Genomic DNA, 16,240 nt, shown 5'->3' on the forward strand with positions numbered 1-16,240 from the left:
CCAATGACCATTTGGATGATCCAGAGGAGTCATGGGAGAAAGTCATGTGGTCAGATGAGACCAAAATAGAACTTTTTGGTCATAATTCCACTAAACGTGTTTGGAGGAAGAAGAATGATGAGTACCATCCCAAGAACACCATCCCTACTGTGAAGCATGGGGGTGGTAGCATCATGCTTTGGGGGTGTTTTTCTGCACATGGGACAGGGCGACTGCACTGTATTAAGGAGAGGATGACCGGGGCCATGTATTGCGAGATTTTGGGGAACAACCTCCTTCCCTCAGTTAGAGCATTGAAGATGGGTCGAGGCTGTGTCTTCCAACATGACAATGACCCGAAGCACACAGCCAGGATAACCAAGGAGTGGCTCTGTAAGAAGCATATCAATCTTCTGGCGTGGCCTAGCCAGTCTCCAGACCTAAACCCAATAGAGAATCTTTGGAGGGAGCTCAAACTCCGTGTTTCTCAGCGACAGCCCAGAAACCTGACTGATCTAGAGAAGATCTGTGTGGAGGAGTGGGCCAAAATCCCTCCTGCAGTGTGTGCAAACCTGGTGAAAAACTACAGGAAACGTTTGACCTCTGTAATTGCAAACAAAGGCTACTGTACCAAATATTAACATTTATCAGGTGTTCAAATACTTATTTGCAGCTGTATCATACAAATAAATAGTTAAACAAATCATACATTGTGATTTCTGGATTTTTTTTTTTAGATTATGTCTCTTACAGTGGACATGCACCTGCGATGACAATTTCAGACCCCTCCATGATTTCTAAGTGGGAGAACTTAAAAAATAGCAGGGTGTTCAAATACTTATTTTCCTCACTGTATTTATAAAGTAACTTAGCACAGAATAGACTTCCCCTTTGTTTTCTTTAAATGTGAAAGCCATGTGGGTAAACTTGTAGACAAACTTTTTACAGGAAAAAGAGCCATTGTTGTTCCTCTTATTGTTAATGGCTTCAAGCAGTTCATGATTAGTTAAAAAATTCTCCCGAAAAATTCTGTTTGAGTTTAATGTGAGACCAAATATTCACTATAGGGTTTAAATCTGGACTTTTTGACCAGGCCAAAACATGAGCCTGATGGACTTTCTAAAGCCACTTCTTGGTGGCTAAACAATTTGGGCTGGAGCATTGTCTTGTTGAAAAATAACATTTGATCATTCTTCTTTACATATCAACTTTTCAATTGTTTGTGGGAAGCATTTATTATTCAATTTCTCGCCAGATATTCAAAGACATTGCTCTGGAGCATCACCATGCAACTCGTGTTACATTGTGATTCATCAATGAATCCACACAACTCTGCTGAACCACTCTGAATCTAACTTCCAATATTCTGCCAACAATGTTGGAAAAACGTGCTTGGCCTATTTTTCTTTTTTTGCTTTTGTAGCAGTTCAATTATGTAAACTTAGCAGAACTGTATATGTCATTAGTAAGATAGTTCTTGACACTTCAAGGAACTTATTAGAACAAGAGAAATTCATTCTGGTATTATGCTGGTTTTTGGCATGGTTTACAAAATCATCACAACTGGGTTGACATTTTAAGCCTGTTCCTGATTGATAAATATAACAAAAATAAAGATAAAGTTAAAAAAATAAGCATTTATTTATCTTATCTGAGTTCACTTCCTAAATGAATAGTGATGTCATTTTGACCAAATTTTTTGGAATGGTAGATTATTTTAAGAAGGCTTCACATATGGCATATTCGTTGTTGGTCATTATTTACACTTATATTGGACACAACAGGATCCCATTTGACCCAAAGATTGACTAAGATTAAACCTAGACTAAAATGATAGCATTGACATTAAACTAATTGTTATAATATCTTTAGATTTAAACCAAAATGGGTGAATAATTTTTACACAAGATACTATTCAAATGAGATGTAAAACTGAGAGTTGTCTCTCTCACACTTCAATAAATGCAACTTATTTTTTGTTTCAGACTGACGTCGCAGGCCACAGAGGAAGATAAGTGGTAAGGGGAATTCTCATGTCCTCTCTCTTCCATGAACGACATATTACATCACCCTAAATTAACCCCCGAAGCACTGTCCAGACTCATAGGCTGAATCTAAATCCAACGTCACACTAAAAGAGTAAAAAAACAGTACAGTTTTACATTATTTCATAAAGCAGTATACTGAAAACTTCAAGTATTAAAAGGTATTAATAAGCTTTTAAAGGCAAAACTAGCTACAAAACACACTAGCTCTATAGTTTCCTTCCCACCAGTTTTAGCTGCAATCTTGTGAGTGGTGTGTAGTTGCAGCATATGATCGGTCAGGAGCACATATGGGTGGCAGCAGCAGGGACTGAGGCGTTGTGTGTCCGCCCAGATGGCTCACAAGAGACTGGAGCCTCATGAAGCCTCTGACAGGAGCTTGTGAGGGCTATTTCTGCTCTGGCACTGACTGCAGTTACGCATTGTACAAGTCATCTGTTTGGCTTGTAAGTGTTTGTGAGAACAGCTTTGTAAGTTCTTCGGCTGGGGTCCTAGCTGTCAGAATAATTTTCTGCGCACTGTAAAGTATTTCAACATGGACTGAACCGAGCACTTGCTCCCCCTGCTGGAAATGACAGTCAGTTTTAAACTACAATGTTTAAGTCAAAGGATTGATTAGAACAACAACATTAGCTAGTGAGTTTTGGCTGAACTGATCCAACACCTGGGTATTTATACAGATATAATAACGTAACATGAAAAATCTGTCCTCATTTACTCACCCCATGTAGTTCCAAACCTTTAAGACTTTTGTTCATCTTTGGACCACAAATGAAGATATTTTTAATTAAATCTGAGATTTCGGTCCCTCCGTTGACAGCTACGCAACTACCACTTTGACGCTTTAAAAAGTTCATAAAGAGATTGTAAAACGAATCCAAATGATTTGAGCAGTTTAGTCCAAATTTTCTGAAGAGACACCTTCACTTGATATGATGAACAGATATTGAATTTAGGCTTTAGTTCCGTGGACTGTCAAGGGAGAGTCAGAAATCTCTTAGATTTAAAAATGTCTTCATTTGCATTCTGAAGAAGAACGAAAGTCTTACAGATTTGGAACGACATGAGAGAACTATCCCTTTAAATTGATCTCATTCTGTTATTCTCTCTCGCAGTAGCACCATGCAGTTTGTCATACTGTCATATATGAAGCAGCTCGGTGTAAAAGGGAAGGAGTCTACTCGAGGGCTGGAGCACAAGCCCAAGCTAATGAATCTTTTCCCTAAGATAAAGGTACAATCTCTCAGCAAAAAATCATCACTTGATCTCCAAATGACTCCATGAAACCAAATAAACTAAACCAGTGTCTCTTTGCTCCTTAATCAGAAAAGTATAAAGCCTGAGAAAGATGGAAGTGAGGAGAAATCAAAGAAAACAAGGTTTCCTAACGTTTTTCCTCAGAGACGGCCGAGCAGGATTGATGCTTCATCGCGTAAGTTGATGGTTAATTTAATGAATGGTCACACCAGTGGTTCTCAACCTTTTTGACTCAAAGGCCCACCATTGTCCAACACAAATATTTGCAGGCCTCCCATTTTGACTAAGATATTTCCTCTGTTATTTCTGCTCTAATTGAGACAGACTTTTTTATTATTATTAACAGAGTGTTGATATATTTTAAATTAACCATTCATTTTGTTATTCCAGAAATACAATATTAGTGTACATCTTGAATATTATAAGTGAACTTAAAAGGGCAAAAAAAAAAAAAAATTCTATCATCATTTCCCAGAATTTTTTTTATTTGTTTCAGTTTTTGTTATGGTGAAATTTGTGTGTGGTATAATTCAGTTCCTTGTGAAGTTATTGTGGGTTTATTTAACTTCCCTATTTGTGACCATTTTTAAAGGCAACTACCTATTTGAAGAGACTTGAAGAAACACCATTTAGGATTGGATTATTTTACTATTGCTGTATAGTTTTTGTTTGTTGTTGGTACAACACTAACATTTTAGATACCTGTGAAATTTCACAATTCTCAGTTCCATTTTTAATACCATAGCAAAAATTCCTAGCACAACTATTATAAAGTTTAAACACAAGAATAAACAGTCAGTAATAAACAAATCACAAGCAATAGTACAAATAAATACAATAGAACAAATAGAATTAATAAGTTTTTCAGGTAGGACTAACAGTAGTATTGAGGTAAGAAATACTACAGAAATTAAATAGACTGCATATTCTTCACTGAATTAAATATATTTCTCTTATTATATATATATTTTGTCCCAACTCTTTACATCCACTTAAGACAATTCTGTCAGCTGTCCTTATCGTCGAGCGCTGACACTGATTTTGTTCTCTCTCTGTCTCTCGCCCTGCAGTCAGCAAGGCTCTGGAGCCGAGGCAGCGTCAGACAAAGCCTCAGCTGCCGCTGGGCACTGGAGAGCAGACAGACGGGTCGTCTCTTCCCATACGGGGCAGTCAGTCCAGTGAGGGCTCAGATGGCAGCGCTGCCCTGGTCACGTCACCTCCTTACAGCGCTCCAGCAGCACAGGGCACAGACGGCATCATCCGAGAGTCTGAAACTGGTGAGAGACGCTTCTCGAATCATTGCTGTCAAGTGTCTTTGGTCCACTATCAGATTTAAATCAAAGAAAGTAAAATCAATTACATGATATGCAAAATTAATAACCAAGCTGACCATGTAAATGTAAGTATCGGATGAGAAAAGCTGCCCACTGAAAATCAACCATATTTATTTTCTTGGTAACACTTTACAATAAGGTTCCATTTGTTAACATTAGTTAACTTGAACAAATCAAAAGTTGCATCTGTTAAAGGGATAGTTCACCCAAAAATGAAAATTCTGTCATCATTTACTCTCCCTCAAGTTGTTCCAAACCTGTATGATTTCCTTTCTTCTGCTAAACACAAAAGAAGATATTTTAAAGAAGGTTGGTAATTAATCAGTTGCTGGTCCCCATTGACATCCATAGTATTTTTTTTTTCCTACTATGGAAGTCAATGGGGTCCATCAGTCGTTTGGTAACCGACTTTCTTCAAAATATCTTCTTTTGTGTTCAGCAGAAGAAGGAAAGTCATACAGGTTTGGAACAACTTGAGGGAGAGTAAATGATGACAGAATTTTCATTTTTGGGTGAACTATCCCTTTAATGTTATTTAATGGACCCCTGGCAGCTAACAATGAACGGTTGAATGTTTTATTTATGTGAGCCATCTTTGTTACCAAAGATTAATAAATTCTGTAACAAATGTATTTCTTACTACGTCAGTTGATGCATTAACTAATAGGACCTTGATGTCAATTTTAGTCTCTTCTATTTTTTCTCTCTACTGTTCTCGTCCCTTTCATTATCTGCCCTGAATGGTTTCTCTTCCTCTCATTTCTTCAGTATTTCTCCAGAAGCTGTATTACAGAAACATCTTATCTTAATTCCTGATTTAAGATTTGAAAAAGTTACTAAGTGAAGTTACTATGATTACTTAACAGATAGGATAGGATTCTTAGTTAGGATGTTTATGTAATACAGCCCCAGGTTTGTATTTAGATGTTTTTATCTGTTTTCTTTGTCTGAGCTCTCCTGGGTTATCAGGGTCACGGCTCAGATCTGCTGACTAACCCTTTTCAGAAAATAATTGGCCTGTTCTTCTTAAATTGTCAAATTGTGCCCACATTTATAGAGAAGAATTTTTCCTGTGTGTGCCTTTCATTGTCTGCGTAATTTGACAAAATTATAAGACGTATGTCTTTAAGAAGCTCCTTTGGCTACACTTTATTTCAGTGGTCCACTTTAGACATTCTGCTATCTACAAGTAACTTTGCAACTACATGTCAACTGTAGCAGACGATTAGGGTTAGGTGTTAGGGTTTGGGTTAGTAGAATACGTTGACATCTAGTTGCAAAGATACTTATAGTCAGTAGAATGTCTTTTGTGGGAGCATCACAATAAAGTGTTAGCAGATATTACACAGACAGTCTACTAATACTCTACTCTAACTGCTAGTTAACATGGAGTTGCAAACTTACTAATTGTTAGTAGAATCTCTGAAGTGGATCATCTTCAATTTAGCACTGATTTCATGAGCATTTCTTTTTCTGACACATTGTGCGTCTCTCTGACTGTGGATTAGGTGGACTTCCCTCTTCTGCACTGGTCAGAATGGGAGAGGGTTCCACCCCAGGAGATTCGCAAGACTCCTCCTCTTCAAACACTCACTTTGACTTCAGCCCCTGCACACTGGAGCATCTACAGGAAGAGGATGCTGAGACCGACAAGTGAGTCAAACGATCACCATCCAGGCTCATTTTAATAAAATATATATTTTTAAACTAGACAATTCAAATTGATCAAATTTCATCCGTGTTCCTTTTGCTCAGTCAGTATCTTGTATGTCCTCCTCAGTTAAAGCGTGTCCTCCTCAACATGAAGCGTGTGACGCTGAATATAATTTGCAAAAGAGGAAAAATCTGGTATTTCATACTGACTGGATTTCCAAAAATATATATTTTTTTTTTGGGGATAAAACCACATTTACATATTTTTTAGACTACAAAAACTGAAACAGCTTTGGTTCTGAACTACACTACCGTTCAAAACACTACCGTCAGTTTTATTTCTTCTTTTTTTATTATTATTATTACTTTTATTCAGCAAGGACACATTAAATTGATCAAAAGTGTATGTAAAGACATTAATAATGTTACAAAAGACTTGCTGTTCTTTTGAACTCTCTATTCATCAAAGAATCCTAAAAAAAAAAAGTTTCCACAAAAATATTAGGCAGCACAACTGTTTTCAACACTGATAATAACAAGGAATGTTTCTTAAGCACCAAATCAGCATATTAGAATGATTTCCAAAGGATCACGTGACACTGAAGACTGGAGTAATGATGCTGAATATCCAGATTTGACATCACAGGAATAAGTTACCTTTTAAAATGTGTTAAAACAGAAATAATTTAAAATTATTATAAAATTAAAATAATTAAAAAAATATTATTTCCTGAAATTACTGCTTTGATTTTTGATCAAATAAATGTAGACTTATAAAACATAGAGACTTCTGTCAAAAACATCCTACCAACCCCAAACTTTTGAATAGTAGTGTCTATAACCCTTAAATATACATCCCTGTGCTTTGCAGAATTATCACTCCAAAATATTTATTTGCATTGAATTTGGATTTCCGTTAAAAGCCGAGCAGTCGTTGTCTTATAATCAGGCTGTTTACAGGCCTCACAGCTATTTTTGTTCCTTATGTCTCCGTTGTGACGATGCACATGTAACGTTTGAACAAAGCATTGCTCTGTGGTGCTCTCCTCTGTAAATGATCTTATTGGGACAGACACAGAGAATTAAGCTTGTGCCTCATGACTGGGGCTCCTGAGGATAGAAAGGGAATGCTGACGACATGTGGTTTTGGTATGTTGGGATTGTTACTATTGTAGGGTAATTGGAATGTGATTTACCTTACAGGACGCAGGACACCGGCACCCCCAGGCCCGACCGGAGGTAAGTGCTCTTTGCTTTTGTGGTCGACCAGTGTGGGTTTTTCAGTGGTTAATAATGATATCTTCTCTTGGCCATTAATAACAATAACATGAACAACATGTGCAACAAACTGACTATTCACATATATAATATGTAAATAAAACATAAAAAATTCTGAGACCACTAGTGTTTTTTTCTTTTTCTGTGTCATAATTCAGCACTTGCGGCTATTTCATTAGAATGAAATAAAATAATGTGAATTTAAGTAATTGTAACAAAGTTCAAGTTCAGGGAAGTAGGAGGCGAACATTAAACGTAACTTTAATCATAAAGTAAAGAAACGAAAGGAGTGGCAGCGGCCGACTGCGGCATATAAGCATAATAAACATCAACGTAAAATGTCCAAAGCTCTCGGCCCCAGACCTGCTTCAGAAATGTTTTCATTTTGAAAAAAGAGCACTTTGCAATGTTTGTTGTAAAGGAATTGTTATATTTTCATTTGATTACATTTAAAAAGATTGATTTAAATTGTAAAAAAAATATTAATTAATTTGAATACGCCTGTTTTTGATGATAAATTGGCAATGAATCATAAAACACAGAATCCAGTAGAATTACATCAGACAACACAGGATGTAGGAAAAAATTAAATAGATTTTGGGGGGAAAGCCTATTATTGTTAACATTTTAATAAATGATTAATTTGTTAAAGTTTTATTTATTGAATTGATTAGACATGCATTTGATGAACATGTTTTGTCATTGTGTTTGTACAGCAGGGTGGATCCGCTGGGCTCTGGAGAAGTGCAGAGTGAGGATGATCAGTGTGTTGAGGTGGAGCTGGAGCCTTCTAACTGGCAGACGCTGGTGAGCAGAGACGTCCTGTCCACACTTACCCCTCAGGAAATCAAGAGACAAGAAGTCATCAACGGTGAGCGAAAAGTGTGGTGTACTGTATGAGCAGTGTTGGGGAAGTTGCTTCCTAAAGTAATCACTGATTTTTATTACTTTTCATACATTTAAATCAAGCTATATGATATGGACGAATGATGAACACTGTTTTTTATTAAATATCAGATAAATTACAGTTATACAGTTCAAGACATAAGTCACCTTCTGTTATGCGACGTGGATCTCTTGCCATTAGTTTCATCCTATTATTACTTTTTATTACTTCGCTACTTCTTCGTATACTACTTCGTTAATGTTTCTACCATTATAAATGAAAACTGTATATGCAACACAAGATTATGAATGTATTTTTAGATAAGGTGGGCGGAGTCAGTGTAAATAGCCTCTGCCAACGAGGCGTGCTATTTGCACCGGTGTAAATAGACACTGAAAATGTATTTCCGCTTTTTTACTTGCTCAGGGGCAATTTACCAGTGCAAACCATCCTGTGTGACCGCTTTTCTCCTCTACGAAATTGCTTTCACAGAGTTGTTCTACACTGAGAGAGCACACGTTCGAATGATGAAGGTTCTGGAGAATTTGTTTTACCAGCCGCTGATCAGAGACTCCATCCTGCCTTCTGCAGACATCAAAAGCATCTTCAGCAACCTTGAGGAGATCGTTCAGCTGCACAGTAAATCTCATAACTTCATAGACCTGTTAAATCCTTCAAAACCCTTGAAAAAGCATGCCTTCTAAACACTGTCTTCCTTGTTTTCTCACTTTAGTGTCTCTAACGGAACAAATGGCCGCTGTTCGGAAGAAGAATGAGACGGCGCTCATTGACTTATTAGGAGACGATCTGCTTTCCTGGGTAAGAGACACAGTGGCAGGTAGTTTGAAACGGGGCACAGTAGCATGAAAATGTGAAAAGTGAAAGCTGTCATGCAGACCCGACTACCTGTAGTTCGGCTGCACTGGAACTGTGGTGATGATTTACCTTGAATATGGGCGATGAGAGTGAGTGTGCAGTGCAAAACCAGGTTGTACTAGTCTAAGGCAGTCAAGCTGTTTTTTGGAAAATGGTAGCTGGTTTGTTGCAGTTTCAAAGTGGCTGATCTAACCAACTAAACCAACTTGATCAAGCTAACGACCAATTCGACCATGAATGAGTAGCTTTGGCCAGCTAGGAACCATCTTAAACCAGTTACCATTAGATTTTCCAAGAAGGAAATTTCACATTAGCTTGTGTCTTTACCCACAGTTCAGTGGGGAAGAAGAGGCGAAGATCAAGAGAGCTGCGGGCACGTACTGCAGTAATCAGCCTTTCGCCCTGGAACTCATCAAGAGCAAACAGAAGAAAGACCAGCGCTTCAACTCCTTCATTCAGGTCAATGGCTTACTAGTCCAGTGGTTGCTTTCATAATTGTTGGTAACTCTACTTGCTTTCGGTCGTGTGTGTGTTTCATATCTGGCTGTTGCCAGATGGTAAATGTCATTTTCATGTTGAAGTGTTTGTATTGCAGGAGGCGGAGAGTAACCGTAATTGTCGCAGGCTGCAGTTAAAGGACATTATTCCTGTGGAGACTCAGAGACTCACAAAGTATCCCCTTCTGCTAGAGAACATCGCCAAATACACAGGTACAGCAGCCTCTTTTAATAATAATATGTTAAATATTAAAATATCTGCAAATCTAACAAATATTATTTACCATGTTATGTCCTTTTCATTAGCTAAACTACACAATATTAAACTTACTACTATCTTAAATATTAAAGGTATAGCGGAGGATTTTCCCGAATTTTAGAAAAGAACCGCCCTCTCCACTTTTTGAAAAAATGCACATGCGCAACATCTACCTGCTCCCGAGAGGGAACGCCTATTAAACGAGTGCACGAGAGAGCATGCACGAGCTAATCATAGCTTACATTAACTTTTACTAGCAGTGATTTTAAATGGATTTCTCCAAATAGCATGCCAAACTTTACCTGTCAAGTAGAAACATCGCGACTGAGGCATCAGTGGGAAGCCCAACCTGTGTTTTGAGCGCACGCCATCGTGTGAATCGTGTGCACGAGCACGTACGACGGCCTTACGTAAACATATCACCAGAATGATTGACACTTAGGAGGACCAATAGTCTTGATGATCCACCCGGAAAAAGAAAATCCTCCGCTATACCTTAGATAAGATATCTGCAAATCTGACAAATATTCTATAACATGTTATGTTCTTATCATTAGCGAAAATACATGGTAACTCTTTACAATAAGGTTTCATTAGTTTAACATTAGTTAACTACTTATGGACTAAGATTGAACTTCTACAGCATTTATTAATCTTAGTTAATGTTAATTTCATAATTTACTACTACATTATTGAAATAGAAAGTTGTATTTCTTAACATTAGTGAATGCATTGTGAGATAACAAACAATGAATGACTGTATTTTATTAACTAACATTAACAAATATTAATAAATACTGTAAAATGTATTGCTCATTGTTGGTTCATGTTAGTTAATGCATTAACTAATGTTAACAAATTTGACCTTATTGTAAAATGTTTACCAAATACATAATGTTATAATTAATATTAATATCTTAAATATTAAGAGATCTGCAAATCTGACAAGTATTCTTTACCATGTTATGTCCTTTTCATTAGGAAAAATACATATTTTAATTAATAATAATATTTTAAGTTCTAACATGTCTGCAAATCTGACAAATATTATTTACCGTGTTATGTCCTTTTCATCAGCAAAAATACATATTATAATGATAATATTTTAAATATTAAAATATCTTCTAATCTTCTTTTTTGTCCGTTTCATTGGCAAAAATAAATGTTGCTATATTGCCACTGTGTTTGTCTGTGACTCAGATGTGGCGAGGTCTGTTTTTGTTTAGAGCGTTCACATATGAGCCCTGTTACACACATCCTGCATCTGTGTAACATCAGCAGCAGAATGATGTAGTGCTATCACATTAACTGCATTTCTGCTACAGCTCAATTCAGGAAATTATGACATAAAATAGCAGCCATAAATTATAAAATGGCCATTTGAAGTTGGCCAGTAATTATTACAAACTAAGTTGTCATGAAATGTAAATTTTGGATGGGGTAAAGCAAATCACATTGCAAGACATGTCAAATTCTCACATATTACAGAGGACCCTGAGGAGAGAAGTAAAGTGAAACGGGCTGGCGAATGCTGTCGAAAGATTCTCACTCACGTCAATCAGGAGGTGAAAGAAGCCGAGAACAAACAGGTGAGTAAATAACACAGTGGGTGCCTGACCTCAGATCAGACCATATTGAACTGATCCCTGATCATCTGCCGTCCCCAGAGGTTGGAGGACTACCAGAGACGACTGGACCTGTCCTCACTGAAACAGAGCGAGAACCCCATGATAGCGGAGTTTAAGGTGAGACCTCGTATTTATCTAATTGAAATCCATTTTACCAACACAACAAAAAAACAGGAGCTGTATAGCAAATTATCACTCGCTATCAACAAAATGATGATTTTACTCTCTATCTAGAACTTGGACTTGACTAAGAGGAAGATGGTGCATGAGGGACCACTATCCTGGAAGGTCAACAAAGATAAAACTATTGGTAGGTGTGGCTTGTCACAGAATTCACCCTTGACCAAACTGCATCTACGGGTGATATCATGGAAAATATGATTTTATACCATTATCAGATGGTCATTTACTTAAAGATCTCTTAAAGGTGCAGTAGCGTAAATAGCCGTTAATTCTGTATAGAAAAATGGTCTTGAAAACCTAAATTATGACTTGTGTTTGGTGCAAGACAGCTTGACTAACATTATAAGTGTACATCAGGGCAAAAATGTAATGCTGCAAAAGTGTATAATACGGCATTTTTTAAAGTTCCCCTAATATGCTTTTTCAAAAGGGGCTTTCGCACTGAAGGAACATTTCATAGTTCCTAGAACTATTAGTGGAAGTGCCCGCTTTCTTGGTATGTTCGCACCGCAGGAACGTGGAACGTATAGGAACACTTTTTGGGGAAATTAAATTAGCTCCTACCTCAGAGTAGGGTCTAACACAGCACAAAAGGAACTACCAGAAGCGTAAGTTGAAGGTCAAAGTAGACGTTGTTCGCAGACAGTCAATGAAAACCGTAGGCTGGAATTATGCACATTTGTTACAAACCTATGTAGGTTTGTGCTGACTGGAATTACTGATAATGCATTTCAGGCAGTTCAGAATCTTCTTTTGGGAAACAATAACTATTTTATTGTGCACTTTGATCTTTGAAAATTTGGGTTCGTACAAGGTGCTTAAAGTGCTTGAAGTACTTGAATTTGACTTTTTGAAATTAAGTCCTGGAAAACCCTTGAAAACAGCCATATTTTTGAAGAGGTACTTGAAAAGTGCTTGAATTATTGAAAAATAATAATAATAATAATCTTTTCCCACAAAATTAACACGGCAGCCGATCTGAGATATAGAGCTATTTTGCATGGCTATGAGCATGCTATTAAGTTAATAAGTATATAATACAACTTTCATTCTTCAGGTCAATCATATATTCATGGAAAAAAAAATCAGTTTGAATAAGGAAGGCAATATCTTTGTCATAGTATCCTATGTCATTTGTCATATGTAATTTGAGTGAAAAAAAACCCCAAATAAAATACATAAAAATAATAACGATATTGTTTGATAAGTGCTGATTGTAGTCCTTGAAAGTCCTGGAATTTAATTTTACAGAATCTGTACGAACCCTGTTACATACACAAACAGCTATCTAACACACTACATGAAAGTAGTGTCTGAAAAATCATAATGGGGCCACTTTAATGTAATATTATTGTGAAATGATTACATATGGTATGTGTGTGTTCAGAGCTGTACACATTGCTGCTGGAAGATATATTGGTGCTACTTCAGAGGCAAGATGAGAAGCTGATCTTAAAATGCCACAGTAAGAATCTGGCGGGCACCGCTGAGACCAAACACATCTTCAGCCCCATCATCAAACTCAGCACTGTGATGGTGCGCTCGGTCGCTACCGGTAAGACATTGTTTATGGACATTTATCAGATCATACTTTTGAACAATACCTCAAAAATCATGTCTTCCATAATCAAGGTGTTTAATGGCTTCTAGATTAAAATAAAAGCAGATTCAAGGGTAGGCTGAAATAACATTGTCTGAATGTATTACAGACAACAGGTCATTCTTTGTACTGTCGATGTCTGATAATGGAGCCCAGATCTATGAGCTGATGGCCCAGACTGTATCTGAGCAGAAGACGTGAGTACTGATCTTTTTACCTATAATTCCTTTTTGTCTGCCCTTTAGAGTGACCGTTAAAGGAGCATTTCACCCATGGGAACATTGATCTTTATTGAAAGTGGGTCATATATGTAGTCGAAATGTAAAATAAATTTTGAATTTGGTGCCTTCTTGACCGAGGAAAGAAAGAAAGTAACTTCAGGACGCATTTGTATGAAAGACAACAACTCCCACAATGCACCACATTGCACAGCTGCGCAAGCCACTCCCACTAATCCAGAACAGCATATGAATCACTCATCCGTCCATAAGGCTAGCCACCACCGGAGCTTGAAATTCATTTCACACAAAATGTCTAACGTTAGTCAGTTGGCGAACTCATTAATGAATTACTCCTCATTTGTATTTCTTTCGAAGTGGTGAATTATTGCATGGTTACGTTACCGGGATGTTCAGTCAGATGCGGTGCGAAACTAGGATGGTTCACAACACAAACGTCCGTGTCCTCGTCTGATTCAGAGATTTCGTCCAGGAGAAATTGGCATCGTTTAAATTCTTTGCAGCAGACGGACTCTATCTCTGTGTTCGTAGCGGTTCGTAGTTGCATAGTGAGATCACCGGCGCCACCAGTCCGCCCCCAGCTCGAGCCAGTCTGGGCTTCTCGTCCGCGACAGGCAGGTCTTCTGCCTCGGCTGCTCTTCGCTATGCGGCTTGTAAAGGTAGCCACAAACACCTGATTCGAGCATCAGACTTCCGAAATCCTCTTCTTCTACATCATATTGAGTAACGTTACCCTCCGCTATTGTCATATCTTCACAGCTTGCTCCACAGTGCCTGTTAGCTTAGCTTCCAAACAAGATGGAGGATATTGCTTTTAGTTTCAGAAAGTGAAGTCCCACCCACTGATCTGTAATAGGCCTGTAGCGTGAGCGGGTCCCGCCCCCTGGAATAATGAGGAGCTAGTGTTTGTAGTCTCTACACTTTTCAATGAAATGTGACTTCCTGCTTATTATGACGCAAAATGATGATTTTTACGTCATAATAAGCAGGAAGTAAAACACTTAAATCCTTATTTCTCCCATCTCAGGGAAAAATTAATGAAAAATCCACGTTTATTATAATATATGACTGGGTTTCTAACAATACAAAGCTTAATGCAAATGGGTGAAGTGTCCCTTTAAGTGTTTGTTATTCAGTTTAAGTGAACAAAATTCACCTCAGTATGTTTAGCCTCTAAAACGGTGGACAAATGTTTGTGTTATTTACAATTCACAATTACATATATGAACAAAAAATACAGAGTAGGTACTGGTATCGGATAAAACCCAACCAATACCCAACCCTATTGTTGACAGACATTTCTGCGAGCGATAATTAACTCATTTGGGAAAAAAAAAAATTATGAATTGAATTACGATTTTTCTGATAAAAACTGTGACAAAATATATATATATATATATATATATATATATATATATATATATATATATATATATATATACATATACTATATACTATATATATATATATATATATATACATATACTATATACTATATATAGTATTTATTAATATTTTGAATTTTTATATATATATTTCTATATAGCTTTAATTTTAGCAAATTAATATATTTCAGTTAGTTGCCAAGACAACATCTATAATTTTAAGTTTTTCCATCTAATGTTTTTTCAGCCTTATTTGAGTTACCAAAAATGATTTTTAAACATTTTAGTTAACATTAAATGGGTCAGAAATTGCAAGAGGTAAAATGTAAAAATGTACTATAAAAACATCCTGTAAGTTTCAGAACTCAAAACTTCCTCATTAGTCCCAAAAACGGCTTTTATTGAAACCAAGCTCAGAAAATGACTTGTTTCGGATTTTGTCACATTGTTACACCTCATAGTGTGAAGAAAGACCACCTTTGCAGAAGAAAATCAATGCCTACTTGTACATCATTGTCTATTTAGCCCCGCCCACCAATTTACGCATGTCATGTAGTAGTAAACACGAGACCGACGCAAACACAGGATTACTCCAGCAACGAAATGATAGAGATGCCTCTGAGGATTACAAAACATTTTGAAGTGCCAAGTTGTGGAAAAACAGTTTTCTTTTTTTTTTTTAAAGGGTGAATAGCCTGTAAGAACCACAGTGCGACAAACAATGGTACATTCATTCATAGTTCTGTTTATACAAAACACCGTAAGTCATCCATTGTCAATTATAACTGTAGTAACTCCAAGTATGTACTTATTTCAATATACAAAAATATTACCCAATCATAGCAATGAGCTTTTATTTCCAAGTCTTAAATGCGATACATCCATCAAAATGGAGTGTTCGAAAGAGAGAGTCAAAAACAGGATCGAAAATAGCTTATTGCTTATAAATTAGGATGTAAAAATCATGACAACAATATAAGTGGACCTCAGAGAACATAACATTTTAAAAATGCAGCTCATGACCCCTACCTGTTTTGATTGTTTGATCTTCCAAACACTAGGTGGCAGTGTTTGATCACACAAAGAGCAGACTGCATGAAGACCAAACTACACAACATCATTCCATTACTTCAGACTGAGT

The 16,240-nt window shown here is 36.9% G+C and overlaps 1 protein-coding gene across 3 annotated transcripts in view; it reads left to right on the forward strand.

Moving 5' to 3' along the window:
- arhgef12b (Rho guanine nucleotide exchange factor (GEF) 12b) overlaps nucleotides 1-16,240 on the forward strand; it is an 83,083-nt gene that overhangs the window by 60,180 nt on the left and 6,663 nt on the right. For all 3 annotated transcript variants that reach the window (XM_084414019.1, XM_084414020.1, XM_084414018.1), the window contains 17 exons: nucleotides 1,965-1,997; nucleotides 3,140-3,257; nucleotides 3,351-3,456; nucleotides 4,352-4,558; nucleotides 6,124-6,268; nucleotides 7,472-7,507; nucleotides 8,263-8,417; nucleotides 8,925-9,071; nucleotides 9,166-9,251; nucleotides 9,642-9,767; nucleotides 9,904-10,018; nucleotides 11,553-11,653; nucleotides 11,732-11,809; nucleotides 11,927-12,002; nucleotides 13,263-13,430; nucleotides 13,585-13,672; nucleotides 16,161-16,238. In XM_084414019.1, the coding sequence (XP_084270145.1) occupies nucleotides 1,965-1,997; nucleotides 3,140-3,257; nucleotides 3,351-3,456; nucleotides 4,352-4,558; nucleotides 6,124-6,268; nucleotides 7,472-7,507; nucleotides 8,263-8,417; nucleotides 8,925-9,071; nucleotides 9,166-9,251; nucleotides 9,642-9,767; nucleotides 9,904-10,018; nucleotides 11,553-11,653; nucleotides 11,732-11,809; nucleotides 11,927-12,002; nucleotides 13,263-13,430; nucleotides 13,585-13,672; nucleotides 16,161-16,238 (1,863 nt within the window). The remainder of the gene's footprint in view (nucleotides 1-1,964; nucleotides 1,998-3,139; nucleotides 3,258-3,350; nucleotides 3,457-4,351; nucleotides 4,559-6,123; nucleotides 6,269-7,471; nucleotides 7,508-8,262; nucleotides 8,418-8,924; nucleotides 9,072-9,165; nucleotides 9,252-9,641; nucleotides 9,768-9,903; nucleotides 10,019-11,552; nucleotides 11,654-11,731; nucleotides 11,810-11,926; nucleotides 12,003-13,262; nucleotides 13,431-13,584; nucleotides 13,673-16,160; nucleotides 16,239-16,240) is intronic.

Source organism: Rutilus rutilus, assembly GCF_951802725.1.
Source record: "Rutilus rutilus genome assembly, chromosome: 7".
NCBI lineage: Eukaryota > Metazoa > Chordata > Actinopteri > Cypriniformes > Leuciscidae > Rutilus > Rutilus rutilus.